General features: G+C 37.8%; 1 protein-coding gene across 2 annotated transcripts in view; it reads left to right on the top strand.

Moving 5' to 3' along the window:
* LOC110041816 (5'-3' exoribonuclease 1-like) overlaps positions 1 to 19,789 on the top strand; it is a 247,804-nt gene that overhangs the window by 156,919 nt on the left and 71,096 nt on the right. For both annotated transcript variants that reach the window (XM_089283773.1, XM_089283774.1), the window contains one exon: positions 3,066 to 3,151. In XM_089283773.1, coding sequence (XP_089139899.1) covers positions 3,066 to 3,151 — 86 coding nt within the window. The remainder of the gene's footprint in view (positions 1 to 3,065; positions 3,152 to 19,789) is intronic.

Raw genomic sequence — 19,789 nt, 5'->3', positions numbered from 1 at the left:
CAAGGAGGCACCCTAGATGTCCCCTCGTAAAGGCCCAAAAATTTTGCCATAGCAGAAAAAATGTCGATTTTTCTGAACACGGCTCGCAAAGGATTGCCGAAAGTTTACTTTGGGTCGAATAAACACACCGTCTGGCGATCGAGTAAATTATCTTCGAAATGGCAGAGATTCTGATATAGAACAAATTGAAAACGATTTCAAAGATCCTGAAGATGGATTTTGCGATAAAAACAACTCAGAAGGTATCGTAAGTAATTCTGAAGTAGCCGTAAATATCGATATTCAAAGTGAGTGTCGCTTCGCTCATGTTCAATTGTGACTAAAATTCTTCTGATCGCCAGGTCTACCTTTGGCATGTCGTTTATTCACATCACTCATTTGTGTTGAGTAATCTCATGTGGCATAGAGCTCATGTCACGGCTGGGTGACTTGGCAGGAATCCAAAGGTTAATGTAAATGTTTTGCAGGGTTTTCATTGAGGACAAAGAGCTTGACACTAATTTGCATTTATAGATTAGAGGCTGGGGGACAGTAACATGATACTTGATACCTGAGTATCAGGCCTTTCTTAGCAAGATAGTAGGGGAAGGGGGTATTGCAGAGAAAGGCCTTTTCTTTGTTGGGTGCTTCCTCCTCCTACCCATCTCAGAAAAAAATCGTGACAGCAAGTTCCAGATGATTTTCTCAAAATAAAATAAAAATGGTTTGTTTCATCGTCAAATTCAAACAGCAGTTTGATTCTCTATAATTTTTAACCATTTTTTCTTAAGTGCTACTGAGTGAAATTTTTGAAACAGAAATATTAGTTCCCATGAAGGAAACGTTTTTTTCAGAAAGTACTTTTTGTGATCTTTCAAACGAAAACTCATGGCTGTCTGGAATGGAATGAGTTAAGTAGAAAGTGTTGGTTTAGTTTACTTAGTTGAATGTTTGGATAATAACCATGATAAGATGCCTAAGTTATAGGAACATTACGAGTGATAAAGTTTACCAAAAAAAGATGTAGGAGTTTTAGTTCATATAATAATGTTCAATTGTTTTCAGTCAATAGAAATAAAAGAAAGTGGGGGTAGCTTTAGTTGCAACTATTACTAGTTGGCATGTTTTTAATGACAAAATTGTTCCAACAGCACTTTTAGAGTCTCTGACAGCCTTCCTTTGGTTCAGCTCAAATACGGTCTAAATAGCTTTTGCTCACAACTAAAAGCTAATCACGTGTTGAATAGGCTTGTCACTGATAATAATAATAATAATAATAATAATAACAACAACAATAACAATAACAATATTAACAACTTCATTTAAGTGTCAAATGTATTTAGCACTATTAAATGTGCTAACGGGGGCTACTTCCACTTCATAACATAAAATGTTTGGGTAACCACACGTTTTTTAAAGTTATTCATCTTTTTTGAAAACTTTTACGGCGCCCATGACAATTTTTCCTGTCACCTCCCCAGTAAGTAAAACATTTGTCTCTTGCACTTGTTTTGCGTGAGCAGTAGACCATCTGCAGGTACGTGTTTGCAGTTGGATTTCAGTATGATTTTCAACAGCTAGATTTTAAGCTAGAAACCGTTAGCAATTAGTGGTTGCGATACACTCTTATTCTGGTGTTCCTGGGTTTAGTGCAGGTTTATTAAACTTGATTTAGTCACAGTAGGATAATTTTGCTTTCATTTTAGTTGTGTGCTTGGTAGCATAGTTGATTACGTCAATGCCAACCCTAGCGCACATGTGGTGGTTAACCATACCTTGCATGATGTGCAGAACGTGTGCACACTAGCTAAAGTAGATACCATCCTTAAAACATCACTACAAATTATAAAATTCATTTCATTCTAAACTAGAGGGGGGCTTGTATCCAGGAGGGCTTATAATCGGAAGTAATATTTTGTGTACAGGTAGGTGGGCGTATAACCAGGGGGACTTATATCTGGGACTTATAAGTGGCAGGTTACGAGAGTTACGGTATATTTTTCTTTCCATCAGTATGTTAGTATGACTGTATATTTTACTTGCCTTCAGAACATTAGTACAGCCGTATAATTTTACTTTCTTTCAGTACGTTAGTACAACCGTATATTTTACTTTCCTTCACAATGTTAGTACCTCACTGTATATTTTACTTTCATTCAGTACGTTAGTATGACTGTATATTTTAGTTTCCTTCAGTATGACGTTATATTTTACTTTCCTTTAGTACATTAGTACGACTGCATATTTTACTTTCCTTCAGTGCATTAGTATGACCGTATATTTTACTTTCCTTCAGTACGTAAATACAACCACATATTTTGCTTACTTTCCTTCAGTAAGCTAGTACGACCACATATTTTGCTTGCTTCATTTTCCTTCAGTATGTTAGGAGGAACCAAATTTCACTATCTTCCTTCAAAATGTTAGTGTACATTAATATGACAGCATATATCACCAAATTTACTTACAGTTTACATAGAGTTGATTATGTAAAAATGTGACGGTAGAGCCATATGGCCATAGAGTTCATTATCTAGAAATGTGTGATCGTAGGGCCATATAGTTCATTAGCGTAAAGCCGTAGACCCATATCGCCTTAGAGCTGTGCAGCCATAGAGCTGTAGAACTGTAGAGCCGTAGAGCAGCGGAACTCTAGAACTGTAAAACCGTGGAACCGTAGAGCTGTAGAAACTCAGAGCCATATGACCATGGAGCCATAGAGTTCATTATTTAGAAAAGTGTGATCGTAGAACCGTATAGTTCATTATCTAGAAAGGTGTGATCGTAGAGCCGTATAGTTCATTATCTAGATATGTTTGATTGTAGAGACGTAGAGCGTAGAATTCATTATGTAGAAATGATCATGAGTGAATGAGTTCAGATGTAGGGTTGAATAAAAACTTCTATAACAGACCAAAAACCATTGGTAACATGGTAACATGCCACCGTTTGATATGTACACGTAGGAGAAGTAGTACAAAGTGATCAGTGATAAACGTGTAGAGGTGTAGGACTCTACAAAAATTTCTATGGCTATTCAAGCTTCATAAAACAGGCTGGGTATATGATTTGATTCATCCTCTCAGGTCCTTGGATATGCCAGGAGAACAGAAGAGGGTGAGTGGACTTACTCTCCTACTGCTCGTAAGACAATTGCTGAGTATTTAAAGAAGTAAGTACATATGACATATTTTTCTCCCTTCACTAATTAAAGACATGAACACACTTTCTCACTATTGACATGAGTAAGATATGATCATGATTCCGACACATGTACAATGTAGATGATATTCAAAATTAAATTATCTTTTATAGTCTACTTACAGGTATACAAAAAAGAAAGTTAACCACAATAATGTTCTCCTCGCAGATTTTAACCCCTTCATTCATGTAACCTGTGATTTTTTTTTTGCTTGCTTAATGGCAGGAGCTTATAAAGCTTACCCAGCATGAAGTGTAGAGAACTTTTTGCTGTATGTCTTGTTTATTTAGCTTTTTTTTTATCGCTACCCCCCTCCCCTGCTTTTTTCAATTGGTATCAAGTTTAGCCCAGGCTACACTCATCTGAGTTTCATTTCACGTGGCGACTCCAAGATTGCACTGGTCAATTAACTGTCTATAACTTCTGTCTAAAGGAAGTCTGCCCGAGGACATCATTAAGTCCAATGAAGGAGCAAGTGTAACAATTTGTTACCAAGGGTTGTCCATTATCATACATGAAACGGCCCTGAGATGCAGGAACGGGTCAACGTTTAGCACTGTAATAAGTAGGCCATTTGCACTGTGGCAATAATGTTGTGCTTGCTTTAGACAGCGAAGAGCTTTAGCTGCATCAATTAGGGCTTAGGAGTGCAATGGACTAAACATTTCTAGCGGCTGTCGTTATTTGGCCTGCACTTTGATGCAGCTAAAGACTTAAGACTTAAAGAAATAATCTGTGGTGGAGTTGATATGGCACTTTCCAGCTCGACATTGCTATTACCAACCAAAACATGGCCACGAACAGAGTGAAGGAAATCACGTCAAGCGATGATCAATCCTGAGTTGCATTTAATTTCCTTGTTTTATTAGTTTTAGGCATTTTTGGCTTAGCTAACTATCAGACATGTCTGTGATTCGCTAGCATGGAAGAAGTTTATTTGTGTGGCTTCCGGTCGATAATTGACATACTGACAGCATGCACAGTGTTCGCTTACTCATAATTATGGCCCAGTTTGTTTGAAGTTCAATCAATTCTCAATGTAGGAAGCTGTTGGTAAGTCCATATAGGACAATGCAGGCCTTTAGAAAGCTATAGATCAGCTCTCCGCCGCGGCTTTGATATGTGTACATTTGTGTTGATTTAGACTCAAATTTCATGTTGAAAGCTCTCTTAAAGTGCACCTAGCCCCCAAATTTTTTTTCGCTAAAATGAATCCACGTGTTATTTGAAGCATTTGGGTGAAAAAATTTTTGAATTTCATTGAATCCTCGATTTGCTATTTCAAAGTCACGCCTGAAGTGTTACATGACCGCATTTCGGGGAGTCTGGGGCGGCGGTTGATGATGACCTCTACCCAGGAACCAAACACATTGGCGCCTCAGTCAGCTCTCTGTATTTGTTCGAGAAAATGGAAAACAAAACTAATTGTTCCAATATATTTTGGGACTAAAACATCCAAGTTTTGTTTCAGAATCATTTCTTTTTCGTCACTGGAGTCAGAGTTAGGTTTCGATTCGGAAGACACCGAAACAAACTTTGATCAAGCACATTCGACAACTGTGAACTGACTGCTTAGAGCTTTGAGAACAATTTGCAATATTTCAAACGACGACGGGGAAGACTTCATTGCGGATGAGCTGCTTGTATATTAGGAATGGAAAGCTAGATACGAAGTGGAGGAGCAGGCAAACGAAAAGCAGGAAAGAAAACTCAGGGACTGCTTTGGATGGTAATTTTGTCACCTAAACACAAGACTCCCACGCGTGTTTATAACCCATTCACATTTGTCCGTAGCGAGAATGTATTTTGTCAACGTACATGTATGGTTGTTCTATTAAATCCAGTTTGTGTTTTACTTTGTTGAATGCTTCATGTTTATAAGAGCGACGTAAGTGTTGCAGTTTTCGAGACTTGATGATCTCCAAAACAATGGCTTCGATTGATTGAAAATCGTAGAATTGTTTGGACCTGTATTTTAGAAGCTGCGGAAAGCAAGGCGGAAGGAAACATTTCATACAATTACCGATTTCACATTGCCACACGTTTTAAGTCGTAACTTCAAATAACCAGTGTAAATTTTTTTCAAAGTTTGCAGTGAAATTCGTGGGATAAGCGAAAAGGATCTGTTCCCTAAGCGGTCCGCAGATAATGTTACACGGTCATTTTCGACACTAATGTGTAGAATGTTTGTCGCACTGCTGATTTCCAAACCTTCGAAAAACTCTTTGAGTGTAACAAGTTTGTTATCATGTAATTCTAAAGGATTAATCTTCAACTTTAATCTAAATCGAAAGAGAAATAAATGCTGGTTGGTGGCGTACAGTTGTGACCTATTCACACATCAGTATATTTGGTCGTAACGCTTCTTGATTGATCACACAACTTTGCCGGCTATGTTATAAATACTGTGGGGGTATCCGGTCATTTCGCCCCATGGTCATTTCGCCCCCAGTCATTTCGCCCTGACCAAAAGTCACTTCGCTCCATACAAGAGTTACTTTGCTCCATACAGCAGTTACTTCATTCCATGATATAATTAAAGTGTATATATGCTTACAAGATTGCCTCTATTTGCCTAGCTGATGTTATAATCATCCCATTTATAAATATGATCTTGATGACATGCTTGTCATTGTTAGTTTCACTTGCCCTAATCTCTCTCTGTCCCCCACACCATGTTGATGTTGTTGATGCACTTGTTGGTAATTCGCGCCCGTTTATCGATGGCCGATCGAATTTCAGAAATTGTAACCATGTAGAGAACTTAAAATGCGCCAGAGATCTTGGCATAGTTTAAGTGCGATTGAGTCTAAATATCTTTGTTTGATTACGTGCGTTGTTTAGCAGTAACTTGTGGCACTTACATAGCAACAAAGTCAAACAAAGTCCGTTGATCGATCGATCGATGGCCGATCGTATTTGAAAAACTTTGAAAACCATTCATGACTTAACGCGCGTTGTTTAACAAACTGCCCTCAAAACCGTTTTTTTATTGAGTCTAAATGTATTTGATTTATTGCACGTATAGTTGCACAGAACTTCTGTTAATGAAGACTATTGTTATTTTCTTGCCACACATACCCACACGCAATGTGTGAACTTATGTTAATTCAAGGTGAGACTTTTTTTTGGCACAATGCGCCAACCTTTCAAAGACTTCAGAATACGATCTTAACATCAACTAGCTGTGTTATCTTAAAAGTTCTCTATCACTCTTGGATTAGTGACCTTGCAACATAGCGCCTTAGACTGCTTTAAGTTTTCCAATGCATGCAACTTTAGTAATTAAGACTTGTTTTTTTCTTGTCAAACCTACTACCCACGCAATGGCTACGTTGTCATGGCAAGTTTTCAACCAATTACGTGCGGTAAAAGTGAGACGACATTTACCGAATCTCATTTCTCTCGAGTAAGCAAAACTATGAGGCCGATAATGATAAGAATTAACAAGAACAGATCAAGTTCCCATGCATTAACGGGGTTTGAGGGATTACAACGGATAAGAATTCATGTTGAGGAAAGTAATCGAATGAAGTGATATTTAGTGTATTTTGAGGGATTACAACGTATAAGAATTCATGATGAGGAAAGTAATCGAATGAAATGATATTTAGTGTTACCAAGCGTATTTAAGCGAACGCGACTGGAAGCTGCAGTCGTTAATAATCTGAACTGACATAAGTCTTAAGTTCAAAATCAGTCCAACTCCAACATCAAAACGAAAAGTTCACGACAAATTTCACTAATTTCTTACATGGAGCGAAGTAACTTCTGTATGGGGCGAAGTGACTTCGATTATGGGGCGAAATGACTTTTGGTTGGGGCGAAGTGACTGGGGGTGAAATGACCATAGGGCGAAATGACCGTAAACCACTGCGAGACTGGAAGATATAGGTTGTCGGTAGTATTTCGACAAATTGCTGGTTGGCTTTAAGCAGAAAATTTTGAAAATAGCGTTTGAAAGCCTGCGGAAAAAATTCCAGTGAGAGTTCTTCAATGGTTCTCAGACTCTGTTCATTTGTTTCGGTGCAACAAAATCAACCATCGTTATGTCTTTATTGTACCATTGACCGATCATCACTAGTAAATTGTGCAGTATATCTTTTTTTAGATCTGGGATATTGCTGCAAGAGCCGATAGCACTTCTGGAAGGCATTTCTGCACACTTTTTGAACGTGTATTGCACCGTCCTGAAGGAAATGAGAGGACGTGAGATATTCCCGGGTAGACGTCACAACAGCCACTGGACCTATTCTCCTCAAACTCAGTCGTGAAACAAAATGGCAGTGTTTTGGGGCTATTTTCAAGATTTTGTCGGGGCACAGAAAATGGTGGATTTAACCGAATCCAAAAATTTTTTCACAGAAGTATTTCAAATAACATGTAGTGAAAAAAAAATTGGGGTTAGGTGCACTTTAATTAAATTGTACAATTAGTGATTCAATGAAAAGACCATGAATTTAGTCTTCCTGGCCTCAAAAGGCATTCAGGAGAGTTACTTCCTTTTATTTGAGCTACAATAAGCCTCATGGAAAGCTAGCTTTAGGACAGAATTGTATCAAGATTATCAGTGACAAGTCAATTCCTGTGACTATGTTTTTGCGAACACAGACAGATATATTGCTTGTGTATGACCAATAAACCACATGACAGCTCCCAGTAGAATGATCCAGGGAAGGATACAGAGATCCCTCATGTAAAATAGATTTTGAACTTGTAGTTATGGTGATTTGGCCATGAGAATTCTTGACAAGCAAGCTAATTTTGAAGGTCCCATTAGCTCACACCCAGTCCATTGTAAAAGGGCATTCCTTTTGGAGTTGGTTTGAGAATTAATAGAAATTGTTCCAAGGAAGAAACATGTAGAACTAGAACCATAGAATATAAAGGTTATCTTAAATGGCAAAACTATGGCAGTGACTTAGTTGATAAGCAATTTGATAAGGCTTTACAAATTGAGAGATCTGAACTTCTCAAGGACAAAGTTAAAAGTAACAAAAACATTTTTCCTTTGGTGATTGACTTTAATCGATTGTTTCCCAACATCAGCCAAATTGTGCATAAACAGGATTCATTTACTTAGATCATCACCTTATTTAAAGTGGCTTACTACAGTTTTGATGGATTATAACAGCCCAACTTGTAACTCTTTTGAAAAATGTTTCAAGATGTCTTTTCCTTTCTCTATTTACTGTCTGCTCAAGTCTTTTACCATTCTATGTGAAACTTGGACAATTAAATGTCAACAAATGGCCAAAATGAATGACAGTGTACCTAAGGAGAGACTGGACACCAGCAGGTTAAATCACGTTTTTCTCAAAATCTACCCCTATGACCCCACCTCAAAATTTCAGGAATTAGTAATTGGCTCTGAGTTAACATTCATGCAAAGTAAAATAAAAATCTGTAAGACAGATTTTTCGCAAACTAAGAAAATGTGAAATAAAATATAGCTCAAAATCAGTCTTGCAGATTTTTTTTTAGATTTTGGCTCTAAATGTGATTCACCCCTACAAATCAACTGTAAAACTTTTATCATGGGTTGTACAATATGTTTTTGAGCAATCCTCGATCAAAGACTGGCTTTTACAACCTTGGACAAGAATTGAATTGTGCATGCCCTGTATTTAAGTGCCCGCTCATGTGATGCCATGTATCGTGTGCGAGAAAGCAAGAGTAAATTAGAGCTCTTTTACCGGTTGTTAATCGAGCTTTTTTTTGTCATATTTTTTTTGGTCCTAGGCTTAAACGCATGTTTGAACAAAGTTTCAAACTATTGCTACACATACTAGAGTGATTTAACACCTTTCAAGTTCTGAAGTGGTTTTTGTTTCTTCTTAGGGTTACTTGAGTCATTTCTGCACGCGTGATTAATACTGACGTCTGGCAGGCAATCATAGTGCACGCTACTGAGTCTCTGAAAAACTGTAGTAAGCCACCTTAAATGAAATTTTTCTACCAAAATCCATCTTTCCAGCTTATCATTGAACTAAGAATTTGAAAGAGACCCTGATACCTTCCAAGCTAAGACCATAGAATGGTGCTAACAATTCTGACAGAGAAGGGGGTTGTCATAAATGTGAGAAGAGATGTGATCTTTTCACAAAATTGATTATATGAGGGAAGGTACCAAATTCAAGAGCTCAGCTACAAACCAGGAATACTACATAAACCAGCCAGTTAGTTATGAACTGGATAACATTATTTATTTAGCCACTTGTAATAAGTGTAGTCTTCAATAAGTGGGCTCTACTGCTACCAAGTTTAAGGTCAGATTTTGAAATCACAAGTCAGCCATGCTTATCAATAAAAAGGAGACCTATGGCCAAACTCTTGGATTAAGTAATCTAGAGATGAAACATGTTGGTGAACTTGCAGTTATTGGTCTATTATTAAAGGCTGTTAAAACAAGCTGGGCTCATACCACACAAGGTCGCTCATGGGCTTCGTTCATTGGCTTTTGTTGCACACATAATAATTGAAACAGGCCAGTAGGAAAACCGAGTGTTTTTCTGCATATGTAATATCTTGCAAATAAAGCAAACTGAACCGGAAAAATTACGGGACATTGCTACACATACCTAAACAAAACTGCATGCAAAATTTGGAGCGGTTTTCGACAAAGTTCTCTTTGGAGCAAAATACGTAATGCTCTTTTTCAGTCGAGCCCCTCGGATAAACGAAGCCAGGGCCTTTGTTATGATAAACTGAGCCGATCCTTTGTTATGATAAGCCAAGGCGAGCCTTTGTTATAAGTCAAAGTCTCTCCTCTGTTTATTACAACAAAGGATCGGCTCAGTTTATTATAACGAAGCCCAGCTTTGTTTATGTGAGCGGCTTGGTGGGAAAAGGGCATTAGGTATTTTGCTCAAAAGTGAACTTTGTCAAAAACACTCCAAATTTCACGTGTGTTTTTTTAGATGTGTTAAACAATGTTCTGTATGTGTTTTTGCTGAAGTTTGCATCATTTTTGAGATATTACCTATGCAAAAAACATATTATTTTGTTGTCATGTCAGCAGGCGACCACAAGGATGTTCATTTCACTTAAAATACAGCAAAATGTTGATTTCTCGCAATGGGTAACCTTAAAAAATATTGATTCCAGGTCAAAAACAGTTAAAATGTTGATTTCACGCTAACGCATGACCGCAAGGACTTTGATTTAATGTAGAAAATAGCAAAAAGTTAATTTCACGAAACACAAAAGCTCAAAAATGTTGATTTCAGGTCTAAATAGGTTAAAATGTTGATTTCACATTAACGCGTGACGGCAAGGTTGTTGTCACTTTGAAAACAGCAAAATGTCAATTTCATGCGACATAAGCTCAAAAATGTTGATTTCAGGTCTAAATGTCTTAAAATGTTGATTTCACGTGAACGCGTGCATTACAACACAGGCACGCTTTAAGTGTGTACCCACATTTTGTGGGTCGATTATTATTCATATATTCACGCTATTGTTCTTTCTCATTGAATATTCATAATTCACGGACCGATTACTTTCCGAACATGTGGCTGGCTACTGCACGAGCGCAAACGCTTTGATGTTACGTGCGATATTTTTGCTTTGTGTTAGGATTTCTGCTTGATTGACTTTTTAAACCCTATTGTTGCGACATATTTTAATTTATTCGTAAGAAAGGTGTGGAAAAGCTCAAAGCATGCACGTGAAAAGGCCCCGGGAAAGGCTGAGAAATTGACATGAACGCATTGCTCGGCGTCTGACCGCAAAAACACTCTCAAACATTCTAGTGTCTGGAATGTTTTTCATCAATAAATTCGCTCCTTTTATTCATTCCAGTGTTCATTTGAATCTAAGCTACGATTTTTGACGTCTCGCTTTGTTAAAATCATACCGCTTTGATGAGTCCAAGTGAACATAAACCCATGGAACGGAAGCCCGCTCGATTATTTATAAAAAAACTCTGTCGATCAATAGCTAGCTATTGGAAGTCGGCCCGTTTTCACCGAATTAAACGTAGACATTCATAAGCAAGAAGAAAATAAAACGAGTGTGTTGGATTTTGAATTCTGTGTACCCTTTTGTTTGTCATTTACTGTTCCTTTAGATGTTTTCTTTTGTCTTTTAGCTTTTCTGGTACGAAATGATCGAGTCGAGTATAAACGTCACGGCAATGAATCAAACGCGATTTCTATTGGTCAGATCCATGTGGTTGCTGTGACGACCAACAAATCAACGCGAGTTAAGCGGAGCTGAATCGGGCGAATTTAAGTTTATTTACAAGCTTTTTTTAAGCCAAATCTCAAAATTATCAACGACATTTCATCTTTTCAGAAGTTTAGTGTCACGGCAGTATCAACAAATTGTGTGTTTCGGGTCAGCATCGCGGATCACAACAACGCGAGTTGTTAATCGAACGAATTCAAGGTGACAGCGTGTTTAAAAATCTCAGAAGTCTAAATGGCAGTTCATCCTTCCAGAAATCAAAGCACTTTTGACGGTAAGTCCATTGAAACGTATGTGAAATTCATTGAGCTAATGTACAAAACACAGGGTCACTTATTTACATGTTTTCCACCGTGAAGTCAAAACAAAGCGGTTCTCCGGTAATACGGAACCAAAAATTTCGTTTAAACGCTCATTTTCAAGCTTGTAAAATGCATATCAATAATAAACCGATATTACCTTTGCCGCTTATGAGCGAAACGTTTTTCGGTGGAAAGAGATGAAAACACGAGGTGACATTTTTTTCGCAATCACCACACTTCAAAGAACAAAAGGATACGCACTTAAGGGACAATAATTAAGCCGCATTGTTGAATTCTTTTGAAATACATCCACTGAATCGCCGCCCAAAAGTCACAAGTCCTATTCATTCATCTGAGCTCAATAATTCCGAAGATACTCAGCCCTGTCATCGGAGCAAACTCGACAATAACTCGAAGCTTGCCAACAGGTAAATTAACGAGCCTTCCGTGTCAATTAGCCAGCGGTATAGCCCATTTCTGAACAACACAAATAAAGCGTGCCTGTGTTGTAATGTGACAGCAAGGATGTTGATTTCACTTAGAAAACAGCAAAATGTCAATTTTACGCAATGCATAAGCTCAAAAATGTTGATTTCAGGTCTAAATGGGTTAAAATGTTGATTTCACGCGATGGCAAGGATGTTGATTTCACTAAGAAAACAGCAAAAAGTTAATTTCACGCAACATATAAGCTCTAAAATGTTGATTTCAGGTCAAAAAAGGTTAAAATGTTGATTTCGCGTGATTGCAAGGACGTTGATTTCACTTAGAAAACAGCAAAAGTTAATTTCACGCAACGTAGAAGTTCAAAAATATTGATTTCAGGTCAAAAAAGGTTAAAATGTTGATTTCGTGTGAACGCGTGACTGCAAGGATGTTGATTACACTTAGAAAACAGCAACATGTTAATTTCACGCAATGTATAAGCTCAAAAAATGTTGATTTCAGGTCAAAAAAGGTTAAAATGTTGATTTCAAGTGAACGCGTGACGACAAGGATGTTAATTTCACTTAGACAATAGCAACCCGTTAATTTCATCAGAACGCATGACCGCAGAGATGCTCATTTCACATAAGGGCAGTAAAATGCCAAAGGCTCTAGCAACAGTCACCATAGGTTGATTTCACTACCACTATAAGAAAAATTAAAAAATAATTAAATAATAATAATAATAATAATAAAAACCAGGACTCTTCTGCCATTTTCAGTCAGCTCGTAATGATCAAAACTACCTTGTCGAACTAGGACAGTCAAATCGAATACAGCAATCAACGTGGATGTCACTACTAAACAGTCAAAGCAGAGGACCTATAGAGCATTTTTATTGTCACACAATAAAAAATAATATCAAAAACCATTCAGTAGATAGGGTCAAGAAATTGTGATATTACAGAAGATAAATAAAGAAGACAGTTCTCCAAGTTTAAGGTGTGTGCGTTGTCCCAAAGTTGAGACATCCGTTGAAATGTTCCACACAAATTTACAGAGCCTAGTATGGAGCCGCCATGTTGGTGTTCTGTGGTACACCATATGGCGGCTGCAAAATAGTGTTAACATGTGGAACTTACTTTGGCTATTTGGGACAATGATTATCTGCACTGAACAAATAAACATTTAAATAAGCACTTTTTCAAATACACCATCGTCTTAAATGGCTAAAAATCATGAGATAAATATGGAAATGAAAAAAAGACAAACGATCTAGTTACCAGTTCAAGAAACATCTGCAGAATGTGGTCGCAATGCATGCCGGGAAGGGTCTTTGCACCTTGTGCGTGGGAAGACCTGGCGGTCGATACAAGACAAATTTTATAAGTCTAAAACCAGTTCTCGCTTTCCAAACTTTGACGCTAGCAATGCTTGACAAATGGGCCACAACTCACCAGAGGGTTTTTTCTTGGGCAAGAAGTGCTCTTGGACTTTGCTGCCTGGATCAACCTGGGTTCAAACAACGATAACTCGATTATATCAGTTGCATTCAAAGTTACAGAATACATTTCGCTTCTTTAAAATGTGTTGATGACTTACGGGTTTATCGAGGCTTTATGATGCCTCTCAACCACCAGGCAGCTATAAAAGGTACTTTAAAACAATGCTTAAGATACCACATCTCTTTTTTCCTCGATGGTATCCTTTGACGCTCGATCGATTCATGTGTTGTGTTTCACGTCACAATGACCGATGTCAACAATCTGTTCCCAGATTTCTGCTCTATATGCTGTGGGATTTGATTTTGATTTCATACACTATAAACAGTCTGCCTGTTTGCTGTTCAACACTGGTATTTTCATCAAAAGTGAACTTTGTCGAAATTGCTCCAAATTGCGCATGCAGTTTTGTTTATGTATGTTTAGCAATGTCCCGTAATTTTTCCGGTTAAGTTTGCTTCATTTGCGAGATATCATGTATGCAGAAAAACACTCGCTTTTCCTAGCGGCGTGTTTCATGAAGGGTTTCGTGCTAAAAGGGCATATGTGACATTTTGGGCCAAGGATTGATTGAGCCAAGTTTTGGCAGACTGACTTGTTTTGACATGAAAAGCATCATTGTCTAATTGTTTTTGTTGATTTGCACTTTGTTTTCGAGAAATAACGTATGCAAGCCCGTGGCGACCAAGAATTTTGGTTTGTGTTTTGCTGCAAAGGAAAAATTTTATTGACACTTTTTGCGACCACATTTTTCCATATGGCGACTGAAAAAAAATTTCAGTCGCCAGTTGGCACCATCCGAAAGAAGTTAATTTCAGACCCTGAAACTGTGCAGTAAAATAATTCATACAGGGAGCAATTACAGGTTCAAATGCCAGTTTTTTTCCGTGGGAAATCACTCAATTTGCTAACCAAAGGACTTGCTTTACTGGCCATGTTATCTATTCATGGAGTTTTTTTGATATGATGCTGGACGGATTTTTCTTTCTACTCACGTACATACATGCATACATACTTTATTTTTACTCTAGGACCTGGAGCTTTTTAGGCTCCTACCTTGTAGCTAATGGGTCAAGTTTAAAATAACATGTTTGCACAACACATTAAAAGAATAAAATTCAATTCAGAGACAAAAAAAACATCCATGTAGGAAAAATATATACGTAGTAGTCTGGAGGTCAGGAGATCGCTTGGCAAGTACTCAAAAATGCCATCTGACAAAGCGCATGGTTTGCAGCTCGAAACCTTTTAGCCTTTTGCCATTTTGGTCATTTTGGGACGTGCTCTCGTGTGAGTAATTTTGATCCTCTGATGCAAGTATTTTTTTAGCGCAATAAAGGAATGAAGATGTTTGTAATAACTCAAATCCTAAGGACAGATCCTTCGATATCAGAGTAGCCCTCGACTTGCTAGAGTAATGATTTCTTGTAAGTGAATGATAGTTGCAAAATTTATGTTGTGTCACGCAACATACAAACTTCTCATAATCTATCTGATCCGATTTTGTTTCATGACTTGGCTTTAAAGCCATTTTGATTTGCTATCAAAACGAGGAGTTCAGCAATTAATTGTATCCAAGGTAGCCACATGCAGTCCTCGACTGCCTATTTTTATAATTTAGTAGCATCTAAACCTGAAGAAGGCTGGTCTGGCCTGCTGAAATATTGTTTTAAATACACAACATTGTGTTAGCCTTGCAGTAGTCTTTGATTTCTCATCGTTTTACTTTTCAAGTTTGACTGATTAGATCTCCTGTGAGATCCAACGTTCAATCAAGCAGGATCTTTGTTCATGGTTTTGCAGATTATTTAGTTTGTTATTTTCATAGCACTGGTAAGTTTTTCATGTTGAGTTATCCACGTTCAACCACCATCAAGTTAAGTTTAGATTAAAGTTGTGTTCTCTATACTTGGCTTGTTTATTTTAGTGCATTGATCTGAACTGCGAGTGGGAGGTGAAATGTACATTAACTTGAAAAGAAATTCCCAAATTCTTGATTTTGATAAGCTTAAATGATTTTTACTCTGTCTTATGTTTACACTTTTGCTTCCTGATTGAAAAGATAACAAAGGGAAAGAAACTCATTGGAACACGTTATTTATGGGTTGACAGATTTTTTGGATCAACACTGGAAATGCATGCAAAAGAGGCTACTTATTTTGATGTTTTTTAGTGCAATAAATACAGAGACAAGTGGTTCCACATTGGAAAAGAAGTGCTGTCCCACATGAAAGCTTTACCTATAGCCTTGAGTGAAATGCAATGAGAAAGGTCTGTAAGCTCATACTAAAAAGGTCTTGAATACATGCAAATTTTCCCAGTAATCTTCTCGGCAGGCAGACGAACATCACCATCAACATCCAGGTTGGGGGGAGTACTCTGATTTTTAGGGCAGGAGTGTCCACTGTGACCCAAGAACCCTTAGCCTTTACCACTCCATGATCAGCTGCAATTTTGCCACCCTAGTTATTCTGGATGTATGTCTTTGTAATAATTGAAGGGTTTCGTGCGAAAAGGGCGTATCTGACATTTTGGGCCGATTTTTATTTTTTGTAGGATCGAGCTCATTTTTGACAGAGTTACTTGTTTTGACATGAAAAGCATCGTTGCATAATTGTTTTTGTTGATTTGCGCTTCATTTTCAAGATATAACGTATGCAAAAAAACTAAAAGGTTTTGAGCTGCAAACCATGCGCTTTGTCAGATGGCATTTTTGAGTACTTGCCAAGCGATCTCCTGACCTCCAGACTACTATGTATATATTTTTCCTACATGGGTGGTTTTTTTCTCTGAAGTGAATTTTATTCTTTTAATGTGTTGTACAAACATGTTATTTCAAACTTGACCCATTAGCTACAAGCTAGGAGCCTAAAAAGCTCCAGGTCCTAGAGTAAAAATAAAGTATGTATGCATGTATGTACGTGAGTAGAAAGAAAAGTCCGTCCAGCATCATATCAAAAAAAAATCCATGAATAGATAACATGGCCAGTAAAGCAAGTCCTTTGGTTAGCAAATTGAGTGATTTCCCATGGAAAAAAACTGGCATTTGAACCTGTAATCACTCGCTGTGCGAATTATTTTACTGCACAGTTTCAGGGTCTGAAATTAACTTCTTTCAGAAGGTGCCAACTGGCAACTGAATTTTTTTTTTCAGTCGCCATATGGAAAAATGTGGTGGCCAAAAAGTGTCAATAAAATTTTTCCTTTGCAGCGAAACACAAACCAAAATTCTTGGTCGCCACAGGCTTGCCAGCAAAATATTTGCAATCGATGTAATCAGGAATCAAACCAGTGCTGAAATCATCTTTTGACCACTTTGACAGATCTACATTTCCACCTTTTAACGTCCAGGGAATATCTAAATCTTCATCTGATTTCTTCGCAGATGTTCTGTCTCCACTTTGTAATAAATTACGGAAAGATTTCAGAACATCTTTGGACACCTCATTGCCTGAATAAATATTCATGGCGAAAGAATGCATGGGGCCTCTTGCGCCCACACAACATATGTCATGGGAAACTGCTGGAAAAAAACATGGCGGCGAAGCTTCGCACTGATCGTAGCGGTAAAACGTTGTGATAGATTTATAATGGCAGGAAAATCAGTTTTATACTTCAAAAGCAACGGAAAGGTAAAAAGGAAGTGACCAATTGGCAGGCGCTTTGAATTTTATTTTAATCGATTTGGCTGCAAATCAAAGTTATTGTTTGTGTATTTATCATGGCATAAAATAGTTAATCACCCGCTGGCAACCAGTTGTGAAATTCTGGTCACCAGTGCAAAATTTTTAGTCGCATTGGCGACCAGGAAAGCGCAATTTCAGACGCTGCAGTGGGTCTCCAATCAGCCAGTGGTTCATACCTAACAACCATGATATTATAGATGTTTTATAGTGTCTAGTTGGCAAAGTGTTAAGGTTTGTGCCCAAGGATCAGGTGTTAGTGGGTTGAGGCTGGTGGTTCGAATCCTATTACAGACTCTTTTTTTGTCTTTCGAGCTTCTTCTTTTTCTTTCGAGCTACTAGCTAGCAGATGGTTTGCGTTTATAAAGGTACAGGAACATAGAACTGTTCAAGCCATAAAGCACTGTAATCATAAAAGAAAGTGAGACGGTATGGAAATTTGAAACGTTCGCAGAAGAAAAAACGTCTCTCAATCGCGAAAGTTTTTGTTCAAGACCGCTGTGAAAGCGGTCGTTGGATCGAATTAAACATTCACTTTTGTTTTATACTAAATGGCCTTTAATTTGGGAGCACTTGTTCGACATCAGTTCATTGCTTTGGTAGCCTTCTGATTCATCGACTGACAGGGACCGTCGATGCTCTGATTGGCCACTAACACTATCCGGTGATTATGCGTGTATGAACGCACTCTGATTGGCTTTGGAAACTATTCAAGGATTAAGTTTACATGGAAGGGCTATGAAAACTATCTGAACGTTAAGGTTACAGACAGACTTATAAAGGTGATAACATTTGTGGCTACTCCTCTTTGAGACTGGTAGCCTTAAAAGTGAAATTACAATATTATATAATGGTGCCAATGTTTGTCCTGTTTTCAATAGCTGTTTTGTTCATTAAGAACTGTTCATTTCAATCATATAAGTTCATTAAGGTTGTCCTGATATGCTTCTGGGTCGACAAATAAGACACATTCTCATCAAAGCTCACCACATTAGCATGAGATTTAATCATTTTCATTTTCCAGGAAGCTCGAATTTATATACCCCCTATGAACTTGAGGGGTCAAAGAGCATCGAAAGAGCAAACGCTCATCTCCTCATCATGTTTATCGCCTGAACGAGTCGAAGGTTCATGAAATTACGCCTTCAAGTTGGCCACTTCAATGTAGCACAACACCTAATATTAATGGTTGTATAAAAGCTACAAAATCATTAATTTGGGCTGGCACAAAGCACGCTTTGAGTAGTAACCACTTAGACACGAGCAAGGCTTGTGCTGACTGTGCGGTTACTATTCCAACATGGCATCGGACTTGGGCACTCTCCTTCAAGCTGACTAATTATGAACAGTGTCTACACCTGAGTGGGTGAGTGATTTAGTGAATGAGTGATTGAGTAACACATCTGCATATCAGAGTTCCGGCAACAAATTCATTTCTACACATCATGTATCCATGCGTTTAAAAAGGCCAATGGATGAACAACTTCTGGAGCTACATGTATGTATTTAAAAATTGCAAATTTATTAAAAATGTTTCGGTCTTCAGACCTTCATCGGTTTACAGCACTGGAACAAAGGAATTTTGCAACTTTTACAAGCCTAGCTTGTTTACATCAAAGTGAAAAACAGAACAAATTCCTATGAGAGGGCCCTTGAACAACACTGCAATGTACAATATATTAACGTCTACCAAAAAAATCCCTGAAAAAAGCCCTGGAATAATCAAAATGTCTTAATAAAGTGCCACTGAAATGAAATTTTTGTCTGAGATTTTTGTTTAATAATTAAGTTTAAACCTTACTTGGAAACACTGCCGACTTTTTTTATGCGTGCGGTAAGTGAAAACTGCTTTTCCAGCTTTTTGAAGATGGCTGGTTGAGCCCAAAAATGGTGGCCATCATCTGGTCGTATAACTCTCATGCTGTGCTGAAAATTTAGATTGATTGTGGGAGAAGAGACTAGTGTTCTAGTCTCCCAAAAAACCATCTTTAGGACATCTCAGAGCTGTAAAACAGTTAATAACAGTAGCCTTACACACTGTGGAGGAGGAGAGTCGATTCTGTGGCCTTTCAGTCTATCAAATGGATATTTTCAGGATATTTTAGGTCAGCCTGAGCAATTGAGTGTGATGCGTTCATGGAAACAATTCTAGTTCTTAAATCGCAAAATGATCAGGACGCATAGTCAAATGGCCAGCACTCAATTAAACATGATCTCCTTCATAAAATAAAAATGACATGAATACTGGAGAAAGCAGCTTTTGAAAATATTATCTGGAGTGCTACGGCAGGAATCACAGCAACAATGCTTTGAGTCTTGACTTGATAGCCTCGGGCCACAAGCTGCCTTTCATTGAACGGGAAGGTTTGGCTTTGAATATTCTGCTAAAGTTTACATAGCTGATTCGCATGCAACTTCACTCTAACATTTCAATCAAAAATTCAAGGAAATGCTATTTGATAACTCCTCAGTGGTTGACTTAGCTCTGGACACTTCAAATTGACA

Source organism: Orbicella faveolata, unplaced genomic scaffold (assembly GCF_042242905.1).
Source record: "Orbicella faveolata isolate gen_17 unplaced genomic scaffold, um_ofav_v1 contig_12, whole genome shotgun sequence".
NCBI lineage: Eukaryota > Metazoa > Cnidaria > Anthozoa > Scleractinia > Merulinidae > Orbicella > Orbicella faveolata.
The sequence above is the reverse complement of the archived record's forward strand: the minus strand, read 5'-3'. Positions and strand labels throughout refer to the sequence as shown.